Raw genomic sequence first — 18,961 nt, 5'->3', positions numbered from 1 at the left:
ACACAGGGAAACCCTGTCTTGAAAAAAAAAAAAAGAATGGGGAAACTCAGATTGTTTTCTTTTTTTCTTCAATCCTGACATCGACTTCTTCAGTTTCAGTGTCTCTGTAGGTGAGATTTTTTTTTCTTTTCATTAAGGAAGATTATCAAGTAAGTATGTTGAAATATTAATTACCTCAGTTTCATTATTACACACTATATACATGAGTTGAAGTATCACAATGTACCCCACAAATGTATATACTAAAAATAATTTTTACTGTAGTGGCACATGTTTGTAGTCCCAGAACTCAGAGGCTAGGGGAGACAGATCATGAGTTTGAGGCCAGTCTAGGTTACAGAACAGGACCATTTCAAATAATATTTTTTAAAAGGTATCCTTAGGTGATAGAGAGGTGGTTTTGTGGTTAACAGCACTTGTTGCTTGTCCAGAGGTTGCGGGCCCAATTCCCAGCACCCACCTGGCCGCTCACAAACATAACTGTAATTCCAGTTCCAGGGGATCCAAAGCTTCCTTCTAACCTCTATGAGTAGCAGGTACTCAAGTTGTTCACATATAAATATGCAGGTGAAATACATAAATACAAATAATAAATAATAAAAAATAATACATAAAATAAAAAATAAAAATAAATCTTTCAAAAAGATATTCCCAAATTTCTTTGAGAGTTCACAATAAATATATGCTGTAAATTCAAAATTCAGTCAGTTCCACTAAAATGAGACAACATCCCTTAAAAATATCACCATGCAATGCATATTCAAAAAAATTTAGAAACTACAAAATGGAAAAATGCAGTGAGGAGTACGGTACTAAAAATGTTTGTATGGCTTAGTATAGTGCTGTACACCTTTAATATCAGAACTGGGGAGAAAGGACCAGGAGGATTTCTGTGAGTTTGAGGGTAGCCTGCTCTACATAGTGAATTCTAGGCCAGCCTAGAACTAGTAAGACCCTATCTCAATAATAAGTAAATGCATGTTTGCACATAACAAAATGATAGGAACCTAGTGAAAAAAACAGTGGTACAGTTCCTACATGTTAAATGGTCAAATATGTAAGGACTACAATAGATCTGATAGTTAAACCTTGAAAAGGGCCTGAATTTTGCTTGTTGATGTATTTGACCCTCTTCTTGCCAATTCACCTGGCTGGTACCTCTGCCTGCTATCCTGTGTATAAGAGGAAGAAAACAAAAGAGAAATAAGATGAAGATAAATGATAGAAATTAGAGGGAAAAAGGAAATATTAAAATGGGCTGAGAGGAATGGGGGCAGTTAAAGAGAGAAAGGCACACAGTTTGCAAGCAGGGCAGCTGTTGGGGCTTGGCTTCTAAGTTATGATGTGCTTAAGGAAAGGTGGTTTATAGTCGCATGGAACATTACAGCAACAGGTGTGGACTGGTGTGGTCCCTTGGCCTTGTTAGGTGTGTGCATGTCTGTGTAGTTTTAGACAGCTTAGTGCAACACAGTTATGTTCTTAGGAAGAAATTGCACATAAGCAAACATGAAATTCATGTTATACTCTGTAGAGGGCAAAAAGGTCCTTGTGCACACAGATAAGTACTGGAGAAGCCAGGAAAAGTTAAGCACACAGCAGATCTCTCCAAAGTTGAGAGATATTTGGCTGTTCTCCCAGAATTCTGGGGGGAGATATAGTTTACAACCAGATAATCATTTGCTACCTGTTGAGCCAGGCTCTGCCCCGGTCACCCAGACTCTTTCCCATAACACTTGAGCATTATTTTTAAGCCATGAATCTCATCCTTGTGAGAAATGTCATTTGAACTTTATAACAGCCTAAATGACTTCTGTGTTTTCTTAGGGCCAGGCATTATATTTATCTGAGTCATTCTCCTTAAACCCTTATCTTGAGCATTGTTTCTAAGTCAACAAGAACCCATCTTACAGATGAAGCTGTGTGTACTTTGTAACAGGCTTCAATTAGATGTCTTAGGCTTTGTTGTACTCAAGGGGCCAAGTTCATTGTTAGCCGAATGGTTGTTTCCAACATTGTGTTAAAGTAAAATGGTCTGGGTCAGACTCTAGATGTCCTGGCCCAGCATCAGTTACCAAAATCCAGCTGATCTGAGTTTTATTCTTATCTCACCCTGGTCATTTCCCCCTACCTGTTGTAAAGCCTGCAGGTACCCCTCCAGAATACTCAAATTGTACCCTAATCTATTAAACACATTTGAACAAATTTGTGATTTTACCAGTATCCTAATATTATACCATGAAGCAGCTGGGATGAAGCTATTGTGTTAAAAAACTATGTTTTTCCTCCATAAGTTATGGTTTTGTTGTGGTGTTGTTTTTTTTGTTTTTGTTTTTGTTTTTTACTTCTTATGAGCCTAAGGCTTTGTATATGCTAGGCCCACTGAGCTGCATCCTGCACTTGCCCTTTTTATAGTTTATGAATTACTATGTTTCATCAAATTGTTAAGTAAATAACACAAACCTGACCATGATAGCAGCCAAATCTAAAGAGGAGAGATGACAAGGGTAATGATAGACATGTACAAAAATGTCATAAAAATCCATTTTATATGCTAACTAAAGGCAATTAATAAAAATGTACTTTTAAAAGCCTAGTCTGGAGAGGGGCTGGAGCGATGTCTCGGCGGTCAAAAACATTTGCTACTTTTGCAGAAGACCAAAGTTCAGATCCCAGCACCCATATCAGACAGCTCCCAACCACATGTAACTCCAGTTCCAGGGGTGCTAGGTCCTCTTCTGACTTCTGCAGACACATGCCCACTCTCACACACACACACACACACACACACACACACACACACACACACACACACAGGGGGGGGGGGGGGGAGGGAGGAGCGTGGGGTGTAGACACATAACCCTTGTCATGTGGCTCATAACTACTTATAGGAGTTACAACTCCAACTTCAGGGGATCTGACACATCTGGCTTCCAAGGGTACCAGCACACATGATCATATGCCCACACACAGACACATATGCATACATACAATTTTTAAAAATAAAACATTTTTGTCAGGCATAGTGGCACATGCATTTAATCCCAGCATTTGGGAGGCGGAAGCAGATAATCTCTGTGAGTTTTAAGCCCAGCCTGGTTAACATAGTGAGTTCCAGCGCAGCCAGAGCTACATAGTGAGACCTTGTTTTGAAAAACAAAACAAAATAAAACAAAAAAATCATTTTTCCAATGTATTTTTAATTGAAATAGAATTGCATCACTTTTCCCCTTCCTTTCCTCCCTCTAGACCCTCCCAGCTTCCTTCTCTCAAACCTCACCCCTCACACTCTCAAGTTGATAGCCTCTTAAAAAATAAATGTTGGAAAAAAATTAAGGTCAAGAAGGTATACTTAAGGTAATACATAGCAGATCACTTAGGCCCTTGGAGGCAGACTGAGTCAGACTAAACTATGCTAAACTAGGTATGTGCTTAGTAAATTACAATGATTTGAACATAACCCCCATGTTAAAGGATTTCAATTACACGTACCTACTATGATGACAACTAAAATTAAATGCATCAAAGTATATAAAAAGTTTTGTGATATTTGACCTATAACAAATATGTAGTAAGTACCTGCCTTAGGATTTCTGCTGCTGTGACAAAACACCATGACCAAAAGGCAAGTTGGGGAGATTAGGGTTTATTTGACTTACATATCTGAATCACAGTCCACTGAGGGAAGCCAAGGCAGGAACTCAGACGGGGCAGGAACCTGGAGGCAGGAGCTGGTGCAGAGACCATGGAGGCTGCTGCTTACTGGCTTCTTCCATGTGGCTTGCTCAGCCTGCTGTTTTGTACAACCCTGGGACCACCAGCCCATGGTTGGCTCCACCCACAGTGGGCTGGTCTTTTCCCTATCAATCACTAATTAAGAAAATGCCCTGCAGGCTTACCTGCAGTCGGTTCTTATGGATGCATTTTCTCAAATGAGGTTCCCTCCTCTCAGCTCATTCTAGTCTGTGTCAGATTGACACAGTACCATTCTCTCTTTCTTCTCCCTTTCACTTGGTAGAAGTGCTTTCTTTGGCTGTGTCCTTCTGCTATGTTCCCCCAGAAAGTCTATAAAATTTTGGTTCTCAACTTTTCTTTTTCCTGCAGGTTCAAGAATATAGGGAGGCTCTTGATGCAGTCCTCATCAAGGGCAAAAATGGAATCCCACTTCTTCCAGAGCTGTACAGTGTTCCTCCTGACAGGGTGAGTTGGATCGTTCGGGGCCATTGATAGGAGAGGAACCACATTTCTGTGATGCTGTGTCAGTAGTTATGTGAGGTCAAATAGTTTTGTGCCTTTGTATCTTGTGATGCTAATATTCTGAAAATTTGGCTTTGGGATTATGACAACAGAAATGCGATTTTATTCCTCCTGAAATAAGTTAAGGCAGTCTCAGTTATGGTACTATTGTACAGTGAGATATGAATGAAAGCAAATCTCAATTCTGAGAATGATGTACAGATCAGTACGTGGAACCAGAGTGATACCCTGTGCCAGCTCTCAGGACTTGGTATCCTCTGAAGCCAGTGATCTGGGATTGCTGGAGTAGATCAGGCTTGGAACAAGGAAGCAGGTGTTGTCTTTGTTTGCCATTGTGAAGGAGAATTAGACGTGATAGAGATACAGTTTTACCTTCTGGTGGGGATTTGGAGAAGTCCCTAGTGGCATCAACAGTGTCACCTGAGAATTAATTAGGAATAGGTTTTATCCACCACGACACACCTATTCAGTCTACGTTTTCATGAGGTCCTGGGGGGATTTGGTCACACACTACAGCTTGAGCACTGGCCTATTTAGCTTTTCAATCTGTTGCCTAGAAACTATGAATCATAATCCAGACTGTCTTTTATCACCTAGTGTCTTAAGCTTTCTATTATTGCCTCTCATTTGTCCTCTTAACTTTTCATTTAGGTTGATGAAGAGTATCAGAATCCTCACACTGTGGATCGAGTCCCTATGGGAAAATTGCCTCACATGTGGGGTCAGTCTCTATACATTTTAGGAAGCTTGATGGCAGAGGTAAGGGAAGACTTCAAAGCTATCCCACCTTTTAACTTATTTATTTGCCTTGGTCACCGTAATGATCAGATTTGCAGCGAACTCACTAAATTCAAAGGATATCTTTATTTTGGACTTTGACTTAATTATAGCTTTGCCTCTGGGTCTTCAACATGGGGATTATGGCCAGTGCTTGACAAAAATCTCTTACTCCCTGGCAACCATGTCTGCCCTGCTACCCACAGTTCCCTATTTTGGCATTGTACTTGGTACTGTTCAAGAATCAAGCTGTGGATCTTTCACTTTCAAAACTCCCCTTGGTGCCTCTCTGGTGACTGATGAATGCAGTTATGCTTAGTGATTATTGGTGACGGATTAAATGCCAACCTTTCTACACAACATAAGTTTTCATTCCTTAACTGAATTAACTGATCACATTGAATATTTTGACTAGTGCTTGGTAATAACTGTGCGGTCTTTCTGTTTGGTTCGTTAAGATTTCTTCCTTCCTTCCTTCCTTCCTTCCTTCCTTCCTTCCTTCCTTCCTTCCTTTCTTTCTTTTTTTGTAAGGAGCTTTCTAAATGTTCTTTATAACCAAATTCTATTAAGACGGCTCTTAATGAGGCACAATTTTTTATCCAATTTCTTTAGGGGGCATTTTGAGCCTATATAAAAGGGTATTTGGATATTTCTTCTAAAAAGTTTTCTAGTACTTCCTGAAAAACTTATTTCCCACACTATAGGTTATTTATTTATTTATTTATTTATTTGTTTATTTATTTATTTATTTATTTTTGGTTTTTCGAGACAGGGTTTCTCTGTAGCTTTGGAGGCTGTCCTAGAACTCACTTTGTAGCCCAGGCTGGCCTCGAACTCACAGAGATCCGCCTGCCTCTGCCTCCCAAGTGCTGGGATTAAAGGCATGCACCACCACCGCCCAGCTATAGTTTTTTTTAGGTCTTGCTATGTAGCAGTAGCTGGGCTTGAACTTTCCACATAGACCAAGCTGGCCTTGAACTTGCAGTGATCCTTCTGTGTTTGTTTCCTGAGTTCTGGGATTACAGGTGTGTGCCATCACACCTAGCATGGTGGTTTTGATATGATAGACCCAGGTTCCTGGAAAACCTACTTTGGAACTTAGCTGGCTTTTCTGAGTAAGACTTTCCCATTTATAATGGTCCTTTATTTTCTGCAGCTATAATCTTGGTTTTGTTTTCTGTGGCCGTGGTTGTTTGGTAATCTGTAATTGACATGAGCTTGGAGCTAGCACTAATGAGCATACTGCTTTAAAGCAATCCTTGCCGAGCAGCTTTCTCACCCAACAATAAATTAGATTGGACAAAACCAGGAAGGAATCAGTATTATTAAAGAAAAGAGTGGGTGAGTTCATCTTATTTCACAACATATGGAAGCTAAGTAAAAAGATTTCTGCTAGTCAAAAAGCACATGGACAAATAAGCAAACAATGTTTGTTACCAATTTTTAGTTTAACTTATTCTGAGAATTCCATGCATGAGTGTTGTATTTGTATTATTTTCACCCCTTGCTCCCTTCCACACACACAGCCTGCCTAGTCCATTTAGTGTTGTTTGTATGTGTACTCATTTAGGACTGGCCACTTGGGCTTAGGTAACCTGTCAGGGTCTCATTCCTGAAGAAGACTGATTCTCCCTGTCTCGGCAGCCATTAAGTGGCTGTAGCTCTTTGTCTAGGTCTTCTGAGATTTTCCCCATTCATGTTGGTATGTCTACTGATAGTGTCATTGTGCTGGTCTTGTATAGGTGACCATATTTTTAAAAATTTCACGGGTGAAGCTTCCCTGTCATGTATAGAAAGTACAATACATCACAGCAGATGTTCTGGTTCTCTGGCTCTTAAAATCTTTCCACTCACTCTTTTATTATGTCCCCTGAGCCTTAGGTGGGGGGTATTATAGGTGTGTTGATAGGGGTTGGGTACCCCCAAGCCATTGTTCTCTGCATTTTAACCACTTGTGGCGTTCTTTATTTGTCTCTGCTTGAAAAAGATGCTTCTTTGATGAGGGTGAGAACTACACATACCTGTGAGTATAAGGATGGGTGTTTAGAATTCAGGTAGAAATTATACTGGTTCAGGAAAGTGCTAGTAATAGGTTCTCCTCTAAGTTTCATGGCCTCAACAGCCAAGGATAATTGGCTAGGTATCCAGTATCAGGCCTGAGTTCCTTCATATTGAGCTAGCCTTAAGTCCAATTAGACATCTATTGTTTGCCTCCATGAGATAAGTAGCATTATTGGACCCTTGGGCTATCTTGCCATGCTGGTCATTGTGGTTCATAGGTTTTACAGCTGGTCAGGACTATTGGTTGCTTTTGTCCCTTGGCAGTTTGCATAGCACTTCTGGTCATTTAGAGATGTAATCATCAGGTAGGAAGCTTTCAGGTCAGTTCCAGCTCAGTTCCTTCAAGTTTTGTGTCTTAATATATGGTGTCTTAAGCTATTGGATCTTACCTTCAGGATCTGTGAAGTAACTAAGGGAGATGGCAATAGCTTACACATACACACACACACACACACACACACACACACACACACACATACACACACACACGTAATATATATGTGCTCTCTCTCTCACACACACTCTATGTATGTTTAAGTAAACAAAACATGTTTCCCTGTGGCTTTTTCAAACATCCTTAGTATTATTTATCCCTTTGCCATTCTTCTCCCTTTGTATTGACCTCCTTTCCCCTTTCCATTTAACTTCTGAGCCATCTCTCCATAGCCATCTCCCCTAGCTTTATTGTTGAGGCTTAGTAATTTTGTTTTTGTGTGTTTTCTTCAGGGATTTTTAGCTCCTGGAGAAATTGATCCCCTGAATCGTAGGTTTTCTACTGTGCCGAAGCCAGATGTGGTGGTTCAAGGTATGTATTACTCCTAGCAATAGAAATGTTATATTAAAGGCTTGATTAGGGGAAGAGATTTGGGGGCTTTGTGTTAGGCTTCAAAAAGTTCATAATAAATTTGGTTCAGTTTTGTTTCAAAAAACTGTTAATAATAAACAAATCAATGAAAGATGATCTCAGAGGATTATAAAATACTATTGATATACCTTATTTCTAGAAACTCTTTTCTTTAAAATTTCATGACATTTTATTTCCCTGGTTACTGTTACTTTCTTTTAAACCACATTTTTTTATGGTTTTCCTGCTAGTATCCCTTTATTTTTATAGCCTCCTATGCATTTATATTTTCTCTGCATTAGGCTTTTAGGCTGCATCCCTCATAGTACATTTGCTTCTGACCATTATCTCACTAGGAAGTATGTCTAAAATTTTTCCCCCAAGAAACAACTTAAATGTGAGAGTATCTACATTATGTAAAACACTGAGCTGAATACACTAAACATTATTAATGATTAGAGTACACTTGTGTGGTAGTATGTAACTGAAGTTTTTCTGTGTCCCACCTCGTCCACAGCCCTCAGACCCAAGTAAACACACAGAGACTTATATTAATTAAAACTGCTCTGCCATTAGCTACTGACTAGCTCTTACACTTAAACTCAGCCCATTTTCATTAATCTATATGTTGCCATGTGTTCTGTGGCTTTACTTATGTGCCATTACATGCTGGACAGTGGGTTGGCATCTCCTCACTCAGCCTTCCTCTTCCCAGAATTCTTCTTGTCTCTTATCCCACCTATACTTCTTGCCTGGCTACTGGCCAATCAGCTTTTTATTTATCAACCAATCAGAGCAACACATATTCCACAGCAGTAGTACAAGTGTTTAATCTCAGCACTTGGGAGCCAGAGGCAAGCAGATCACTGTAAGTTTAATACTAACTTGTTCCATATCAGGAGTTCCAGGACAGCCAAGGATACATAGTCAAACTGTCTTAGTTAAGATTTCCATTGCTGTGAAAAGACACCATGACCACGACAACCCTTGTAAAGGAAAACATTTAATTGAATTACACTTCAAAGGTTTAGTCAATTATCATGGTGAGAAGCATGACAGCACACAGGCAGACATGGTACTGGGGAGGTAGCTGAGAGTTCTACATCTAGATCAGCAGGCAGCAGGAAAAGAGAGTGAGCCATTGCAACTGGCTTGAGCTTCTGAAACCTTAAAGCTCAGCCTCGGTGACACACTTCCTCCAACAAGGTCACACCTAGTCTAACAAGTCCACACATCCTGATCCTTTCAAATAATGCCATGCCCTATGAGCCTGTGGGGGCCATTTTGATTCAAACTACCGTAGAGACCCTGTCTCAAAGAAAAAGAAATCCTAGTCTCAGTATTTATAAATGATCTTTATATGATGAACTCAAAGATGGTCTCTTTTGTCATCATCCTGCCTTTTTACCTACCAGGAAGTGTTGATATTTTTGCCTTCCTTGTTTCTTTCAATAATGTTATCATTGTCCTTGTTTTTGAGAGCAGACATCTTGATGTGAATTTTCACTCTCTAACATCACTCTTCAATATGGTGTTAAGTCCTGCTGTAAAACTTGTTTAAGATATTCCTTCCTATTCATTTGACTTTCAGGTTGATTCTGTATGGAAAATCATCCTGTTTTCTAAAGCTTCATGTACTTGACACTGTGTGACCATATAGGTGGTCTTTGCTTCTCAGTGTCTCTAGCAAATGTTTTATAAAGACCATTACTCTTCATCCCCCATGAGAAGGTATGTTTTCCTTTGAGGTTTAAACCTTCTTGCTATGGTGATATTCTGTTTGTTCTAATTCATATTTTATGAATTTGAGGCTCAGCTCACAGCTTTCTTCATCCTCCTCAAATTCTGTCATCAAACTAGATTTCAGCATTGGTGTGGATGCCATCTACTATTTTTAGCCTTAAAAATTTTGGATATCCATGACTAAAGTACCCTTTCTCTGTACTTGTATGTTAGGTACTTGTCTTAGTTACTTTTCTATTGCTGTGACAAAATACCATGACCAAAGCAACTTATAAAAGAAAACATTTAATTTGGGGCTTGCAGTTCCAGAAGTTTGAGTCCATGAGCATCATGGTGGGAAGCATGGCAGCAAGCAGGCAGGCATGACGCTGGAGTAGTAGCTGAGGTCTTACATCCTTATCAGCAGTTGGATGGCAGAAAGAGAGAGAACTAACTGGGAATGGCATGGGATTTTACTATTTCCACTGAGACATTTCCTCCAAAAAGGCTGTAGCTCTTCATCTTTCCCAACTATTTCCACTAAATAAGGCCTGTTGGGGCCTTTCTCATTCAAACCACCACACACACTAAGGGTCAAACTTTTGGACTTTATAGGTGTATAATTCTTGTGTTCTGCTAACAGTAGATCTCAGCTTTCCTTTCCTTTTATACTTGTCTCTAATTTCTCCTAGTCTGATCATTTCTACCTAAAGATCATCTAAATATTTTGATCATGTAAATATTCCAATCATCACTGTCTCATACTTTTGCTGTATCCACTGGAGTATTATAGTTCTAGAACAGTCATATAGTCTACACTTTCTGATCATATACCTACTAAAAGATATTATGGGAAAAAGCACATGATGAGCAGAGTGGTGGCATTGGGCATCCATGGTCTCCAATTCAATTTCCTGTTTTGTTCTTACCATTACTCAGCATTTTCTTTATTCACAGCCAGCATAACAAATACTCTATTATTTTCATCTGTGCCCTTTGTTTTCAACCTAATATTTGGACTTGTACTTCATGCCTGATGATCTTAATAGTCTGAGGTTTTTTTCAGTTTCCCAACGCTTCCCACCACAGCATTCTTACCCATACTTGCGTTCTTTCCTTTAGTCTCAGAAAAAAAGGTGTTCTCCTATTCATGACAAATTCCCCTATTGTTTCTTGATCCTTTAGTCTTCTTTACAAACAGTCTTTCTTGAAATATTAAGACGTCCCCACTGCAGTTTCTTTATTATGTTCATCTCCATCTGGCTGTCATATGTGGCTTCTTTTCACATTGATATTTCTGTCTCTTCCTAGTCCATTAATTCCCTCAGTCTGGTTATAGTCTGGTTCAATACTCTGAAAATATTCTTGTTTAGTTTCCAGAAACCTTGGTATTGTCAGTCTTAGTAGATATTTTATAATCAGTATATTAGCAGATCTTTTAGATCAACCTGTCATTTATCTTTCTAGAAACTTAATTTCCACAATGTCCATGATGTTATGCTTCTGTGTCTCTCCTTCAACCTGTTTTAAGAACTTTTCTACCTTATTCTGGGCTTGTCTTCTCTTTCCCTTTGACTATTGGTATTGCTGAGAGTTCTGTTCATAGGCTACCACTTGTCTTGCTCTGCAAAATTGGGCATATTCCCCACCTTCCGTCTTCCTTCACTCTCACATGATGAGCCCACTTCCTATGCTATAAAGAAAATATAAGCCACAAGACAAGAACTTCCCTTCCCCCAAGCTTTTCTTAACTAGTCCTGAATTTTCTCAAAGTTATATTCTGGTTCCTCTTCTCTTTATAATATATACTCGCCCCATCTCATCTGTTTCTAATGACTCCTGATAGCTCTACTTGACTGTTCCTATGCACTGAAGTTGATCAGCTGGATCCCCTGCCACATCATCTGTGCCTCCTATTTCATTAAATGGCACATGATACTCCCAGCTACACCAATGAGCACTTTCAGTTCATATTTATTCCTCTCTGATTTCCAGTATTTGTATAACAAGTTCTGGCTTTTTTAACTTCTCAAGTCATTCTGAAGTGCATACTCTCTTTGGCAGTGCCAATAGCTTCCTATTAATGTAAGTTAACAACATCTCCTCCTTACATTCCAGTGTTAATTTTGAACTGGCGTTTCTGTCCTCAGTCTAGGCCCAGTATGGTCTGTTGGTTCATTATTTTGCTTTTTAAAAATCATTGTAGAGCACACAAAGAGATGTCCATTCATTCTTTAATTATTAACTTGAGTGTATTCTTTAAGGTGCAGCTCTGCAGGGGCTTCCTATTTCAGTTCTCTTAATACGGCTTACAAGGCCTCTTTGTGATCTAACAGTGGACCTTGTATTTTACTTCATTTCTCCACAATCGTATTCCTACTACAAAGGACTTTTCAGAGGCTGAGGGTTTAGCTCAGTGGTACAAGTGACTGGCTGCTCTGGGAAGGCCTGGCTTCATTCCCCAGCACAACAGGAAGCAAAGCAATAAAAGCTAACTTTTTCTAACTTTGTGCATACTGTCTCTTTAATCTGAAACAGTTTCCCCCTTACTTTTACCATCAACTCTATCAGATTAACTCCTTTCTGCCCTCCATCAGGACTCATTATATCTGGTGTCTATATCCCGAGCATCTGACATCTGACTCTAAATATTTTATAAATATAAACAACAATTTATTATTTAGTTGTTTGAGGTTGAGGAATGTTTCCCCTTTAATTCCTTCTGCTCCTGTAAACAACTCTATTGCTCCCTGAAGTTCTGTAGAATGCAGCTTGGGAAACAGTGCCCAACAATAATATACAAAACCTTAAAGTAACCTCTATCCTTTGTAGCTTGAGTTTTTCTCTCAGGGTCCTGCTAAGCCCCGGCAGTCCCATAGCCCACTTACAAAATAAACACACAGATGCTTATATTATTATTTAAACTGCTCAGCCATTAGCTCAGGCCTATCATTGTCTAGCTCTTACTCTTATACTCAGCCCATTTCTGTTAATCTATATGTTGCCATGTGTTCCGTGGTTTTACCTGTTGCCTTTACATGCTGTTCCCTGGACAGCAGGCTGGCGTCTCCCACATCTGTATGTTTATTATATAAGTAGGCCATGGGACTGCCGGGGCTTGGCGGGACCCTGAGAGAAAAACTCAAGCTACAATCCTTCCATGATGAGCTAACTCCTTCTACTTCTCCATTTCCATTTCTTTTACTGCCTGGTAAGATTTTTCATACCATAACATTGAAATCTATATGGTTTGCCAACCTTCAGACTAGAATAATTATACATTTCCTATCTACTTTAAAAAAAATTATGTGTGGGCATCTTGCCTGCATGTATGTCTATGTAAGGTATATGAGTGCCTGGTGCCTGTGGAGGCCAGAAGAGGGCATCAGATCTTTTGGAACTGGAGTTAAATAAATTTGTGAGCCATCATGTAGGTAAGGGAGACTGACCCTGGGTCCTCTGGATGAGACACCAGTGCTCTTAATTGCTGAGCTGTCTCCAGCCCTTCATTCATTTTTTTCCCTCCTGACCAATTTAGTCATCATTTCAAGTCTTGTTAGCCACCAGCTCTTTCAGGCTACATTTATTTATTTATTTATTTATTCATTTATTTGTTTGTTTGTTTGCTTGCTTGTTTGTTTATATTTTAATGCATATGAGTGCTTTGTCTGCATGAATGTCTGTGCACCAATGTGTATACTTCAGATGGCATCTGGTACTGAGTAAGCCACCATGTGGGTATTGGGAATGGAACCTGGGTCCTCTGGAAAATCAGCCAGTGCTCTTAAATACTGAGCCATCTCATGGTTAAAATTTTCTCATTTCAACATAGAATCTCATAAATACTGGGAGTGCCATTTAGTAGACACACACAGGTACGTATCCAAAAAGCTAAGTCTCATACTCTACTCATGTTTTTCCTTTCCCATTTATGTAATATTTCTATTGAGAATAATTCCTGATTAATCAGAATTCCTCAGTAATAATTTTCTCCTCTTTCCCCCTTCAAAAGAAATTATGTACTTAAAAATATCTTTAGGGGTCTGAAGAGATGGCTCAGCTCAGCAATTGAGAGAGAGCACTTGTTCTTCCAGAGGGCCCACCAGGACCAGGTTCACTTCTCAGAGTCCACATGGGGTGGCCTATAACTGTCCATAACTCCATTCAGGGGATCCAGTGTCCTCTTCTGACCTCCATTGGCACCAGGGTAGCATGTGTTACATGGACACACATACAGGCAAGACACTCATACACATAAAATAAATCTAAAAGATGTGTTTAAAGGTTCTATTGGACTAAAGCCTTCTATTGACCTCATCTTTCTTTCCTAGTCTCCATTCTAGCTGAAACAGAAGAGATCAAGGCCATTTTGAAGGACAAAGGAATTGATGTGGAGACCATTGCTGAGGTGTACCCCATCAGAGTACAGCCAGCTCGTATTCTCAGCCACATTTATTCCAGTCTAGGTAAGGAGATTGGCCAGCCTGCTGGAATCAAAGTATTATGTGACACTGGCTGGTTTCTTTCCACCACCACCACCCACTCTTTAATTGGTATTGCTTTATTACATCAGATCCAAGAAGGAATTTAGTCTCTGGAATCCAAGTTTCTGAACCTACACTTTTATGAGCAGGCTTAATAGTTTTAGGTGTGCTTTATGCATCCTGTGGCCTGTAGGACATGCTCATTTTCAGACAATATTATATTCTTATTCTAAATATATATTTACTACCATTTTCTCCCCATTCTTAGAACCTATATTTCTGTTTTGAGTACATGCTAATTTTATGTAGAGTAGTGATCAAGGAACTTGTTTTAGATCTTTTATACTTTGTCATGTAATGAACTAGTTCTTAGCATAATTCCTTAATTTAATATCTTTTTGTAAACAGTTATATTTATTCTTTTATTAAATTTAATGACATAATTTTTACATTAAATAAATTGTGACATTGTTAACTAAAAAAGATACAGGGGCTGGAAGTCTATAGCTCAGTGGCAGAACACTTGCCTAGCATGTACAAACCCTGAGTTCTAGTCTTACTACTATAAAAAGGATATGCAAAATTTCTAAACTTCTTTGCAAGAGACTGAATAACCATTCCTTCTCCCAGATATCCAGGTCCTGGTCTCTAGTACCTATGAACATTACCTTATATGGAAAAAATAATTTTGAAGGTGTAGTTAAATTAAGGAACTTGAGATGAGACTATTACTGTAGATTATTGATATGGACTCCAAATGTGATTGATTATAGGGACAGATCAGCTTACAGAATTAGCTTTCATATAACAGAAATAAAGGACTGGGTATGTTAGTCAGGTTTTTCTAGAATAACAGAACTTGCAGAATGAAATATATATGTGATTTATTAGAATGGCTTACAGGTTGTGGTCCAGATAATCCAACAATGGATGCCTACAAATGGAAGGTCCAAGAATTCAGTAGTTGTTTAGGTCACAAGGCTGGGTCTCTCTTGTGGTCTTCAGTACACAACAGAATCCCAAAGGAGTAAGCTCTAATGCCAGTGAAGGAATGAACTTGCTATGGAGAACAAGAGCAAGCAGGCAAAGAGAGAGCAAGCTTCTTTCTTCCATGTCCTTTACATAGACTGCCAGCAGAAGGTGTGGTCCAGATTAAAGGTGGATAATACCACCTCAAAAGATCTGGATTAGGCCGGGCGGTGGTGGCGCACGCCTTTAATCCCAGCACTCAGGAGGCAGAGCCAGGCAGATTCTGTGAGTTCAAGGCCAACCTGGGCTACCAAGTGAGCTCCAGAAAAGGTGCAAAGCTACACAGAGAAACCCTGTCTCGAAAAACCAAAAAAAAAAGAAAAGAAAAGAAAAGAAAAGGGTAGATTATTGAATATTGAATCTACTCTGAAAAAGGGAAGATATAGAAATGATAAGATAAAAGGTAGATTTTTGTATCTACTAAAAAAGAGAATATGGATATGACTATATAAAAGGGAGATTATTGAATCACTTTTAAAAATGAACTACTTGTTTTAAATAGGATAAGTGATGAAGTTTTTTGTCTGAACCTGTAAAATGTTAATGGACTAGACATTGTTAATGTAATTCTTGACTGTATATATTGTATATACTTATTGGATATAGTTTTTCTTGTATTAGTTATAATCCCTGATAGCAGGAAGCAGAAAGGTATATAAGGCATGAGGACCAGGAACTAGAGTCTGGTTAAGCTTTTAGGCTTTTAGCAGCAGTTCAGCAGAGATCTATTTGGATGAGGACTCAGAGGCTTCCAGTCTGAGGAAACAAGATCAGCTGAGGAATTGGCAAGGTGAGGTAGCTGTGGCTTGTTCTGCTTCTCTGATCTTCCAGCATTCACCCCAATAACTGGCTCTGGGTTTGTTTTTATTAATAACACCTTTTAAGATTCATGTTACAGTGTACCCTAATAAACTTTGCCTGAAGATCAGAGGACAGAACAAGCCACTAAATTAAACATAGAGGATAAATATGGTATAGAAATGTATTATATAGAAATGATAGGATAAAAAGTTAGATTTTTGAATCTGCTCTAAAAATATAGAAATAATATGATAAAAGGGTAGATTATTGAATCTACTCTGAAAGGAAAAAAGAGAGAATATGGATATGATAAGATAAAAGGGTAGATTAATCTAATTTTTAAAAGCAACTACTAGCTTTAAATATTTTACATTGGACTGGATTTTTTTGTATATTGTATACAAATTTTGTATATTGATACAAATTTAGGATTAATTTTGTTGGAACATACTGTATATACATTTCTAATCTTGTTCAAGGTGTTATACCTATACAGTTCATTTAACAATGTAATGCAAATTTCTAGTCCTTGAAGGTTATTATTACCAACTAATTAGGATATAAAGAAATGGAGGTTAGTAGTTAGTCATTACAATCAAACTTGTAAGTCATATTAGGTATTTTTTCAAGGTCAAACATACATATTTTAGATAGACAGGTCATCTTCAAACACTTCAGAGATCTACAGAATATGGCATTTGAGATGTTTTATTAACATAGATTCTTATTTTTTATGACTGTGAGACATGTCTGTTCCTGGCAGCACCAATCTACTTCAGAGACGATGTTAGGCATCAAAGAAACTCCATATGGAGTTTACTTTCTTTGTGGCAAAAGTTAGCCATTGGGCAAGAAAGTGCCCCTGCCTCAAATGCTAACAGTATGCTGTCCAAAATGGACAGACACAAAAGAAACGACTGCCAAACTTTATAAGACAAGGTCAGAAGGCCCTTTAGAAAATCCCTGTTTTACAGATGAATCTGTCAGATATGTTAGGCCTGTGGATGATAGATGCCCCAATGTTGCAGAGGAACCTTCAGGTGACTGTCCAGGCAGCCAGCTGTTTCTGTCATTTCTCACATTTTTTGGAAGTCACTTGTTTTCACTTCCTGCTTACTCAGTTAATATTATTTCCTTCTTGGGTCTCTGAGGTAGTGGAAGACTAGATAGAGGTTTCCTTGTTAACAAATTCAGAAAAGAAACTCCCTAAAGAGGTGTAAAGTATATAAGTTTGAAAGACATCAAAAGATAGTTTTGGGTTGGTAAACAATTAGGATAGAAAGTGAATTAGGTACAGCATTTTGGATTCACCAAAATAGAATAAATAATGGAGTATTTTCTCTGAACCTGTCAGATGTTAATGGACTAGACATTGTTGGTGTTATTCTTAAATGTATATATTGTTGTATAAGTTTTTCTTATATTAGTTATAACCTTCTTTTATTATTTTAGACCAAAAGGGGAAAATGTGATGATATATTATGTACCCTAATAAAATTTGCCTGAAGATCAGAGAACAGAACAAGCCACTAGATTAAACATAGATGCCAGACAATGGTGGATGGATCAATAACATTCTTTATGACTTTTCAAGACATCCTAACTTACTTAACCCTCCTTCTTCTGTATGTATTACCTTCCCCCTCCCTAACTAGAGCCCCTCCTTTTTAAAATGTCCCTGTTCAGATCACTTACACCCTGTTATTCTCTTCTCTGTTGCTCTCTGTCCCATGCAGTAGTCCCTTTTGACTTTCCTGGTTCCTGCAGTTACTCAAGGTTATATACTCACATCTAAAGAGTTGGAGCTAGGAACCACAGATGAGAGAGAACCGTGACATTTATCGTTCAATATAGTTCCAAAGACTGGTCATAATAAAAGGATAATAAAAGGAAATACAGAAGAAAAGATGTTAAATATTTGATATATTGTACCCCAATTAAAAGCAGGATTTCAGGGCCTGTGAGATGGCTCAGCAGATAAAGAAACTTACTGAGCAAGCCTTTTGACCTGAGTTCCAGCCCTAGGACCCACATGAAGTTGGAAAGAAAGATCCAACACCACAGAGTTGTCCTCTGATGCACATACATTCACATATATGATGTACACACCATAATAAAATTTTAAAAAGCAGAATTTTAGCTTTAGGTATAATGGAATAGCTTGTGTTTTTTGTCCTTATACTAAGAACAGATAAAAGAAGAAGAAGAAAATATTAGAAGACACATTAGGAAGCCTAGGAAACTAAAATGAATAAATGAACAAAAAGGCAAAAAAAAATCTAGATAAACAGCTCCTCCTCCTCCTCTTCCTCCTTGTTTTTGTGAGAGAATGCCTCACTGTGTAGCCCAGGCTGGCTTCTAACTCACAATCCTCCTGCCTATTATTCACAGTCTTCTTGCCTCAGCCTTCCGTGTGCAGGAATTATAAGTTTGGTTCAGATACACAGACCTCTGTTAATATAGTATTGGAAGTTCTCCAAGAACAATTAAACAAGAAAAAAAATCCAATCATAAATAGAGAATTGAAATAACAACCTGTGTTCATTTGTGCTCTGATAGGGAAAAAAATCTAAAGATTTTACATGCATTTTAAAAGCCTGTTAGGGGGCTGGAGAGAGGTTAAGAGCACTGACTGCTCTTCCAGAGGACCTGAGTTCAATTTCCAGCAACCACATGGTGGCTCACAACTATCTATAACTGGATCTGGTGCCCTCTCTGGCATGTAGGCAGAACACTGTATACATAATAAACAAACAAACAAACAAACAAATAGCCTGTTAGAAGCTGGGCAACAGTAGTGCACGCCTTTAATCCCAGCACTCGGGAGGCAGAGCCAAGTGGATCTCTGTGAATTCAAGGCTAGCCTGGTCTACAAGTGAGTTCCAGGACAGCCAGGGCTGTTATACAGAGAAACCCTGTCTCGAAAAACCAGAGACCATTACACAGAAAAAACAAAAGAAAGAAATAAAGAAAAAAGCCTGTTATAACT

General features: G+C 38.6%; 1 protein-coding gene across 4 annotated transcripts in view; it reads left to right on the top strand.

The window, feature by feature from the left end:
• Phka1 (phosphorylase kinase regulatory subunit alpha 1) overlaps nucleotides 1-18,961 on the top strand; it is a 121,635-nt gene that overhangs the window by 40,975 nt on the left and 61,699 nt on the right. For all 4 annotated transcript variants that reach the window (XM_036174221.1, XM_036174220.1, XM_036174219.1 and 1 more), the window contains exons 11-14: nucleotides 4,102-4,197; nucleotides 4,906-5,013; nucleotides 7,819-7,897; nucleotides 13,990-14,124. In XM_036174221.1, the coding sequence (XP_036030114.1) occupies nucleotides 4,102-4,197; nucleotides 4,906-5,013; nucleotides 7,819-7,897; nucleotides 13,990-14,124 (418 nt within the window). The remainder of the gene's footprint in view (nucleotides 1-4,101; nucleotides 4,198-4,905; nucleotides 5,014-7,818; nucleotides 7,898-13,989; nucleotides 14,125-18,961) is intronic.

The sequence above is a fragment of the Onychomys torridus genome, chromosome X (assembly GCF_903995425.1).
Source record: "Onychomys torridus chromosome X, mOncTor1.1, whole genome shotgun sequence".
Lineage (NCBI taxonomy): Eukaryota > Metazoa > Chordata > Mammalia > Rodentia > Cricetidae > Onychomys > Onychomys torridus.
The sequence above is the reverse complement of the archived record's forward strand: the minus strand, read 5'-3'. Positions and strand labels throughout refer to the sequence as shown.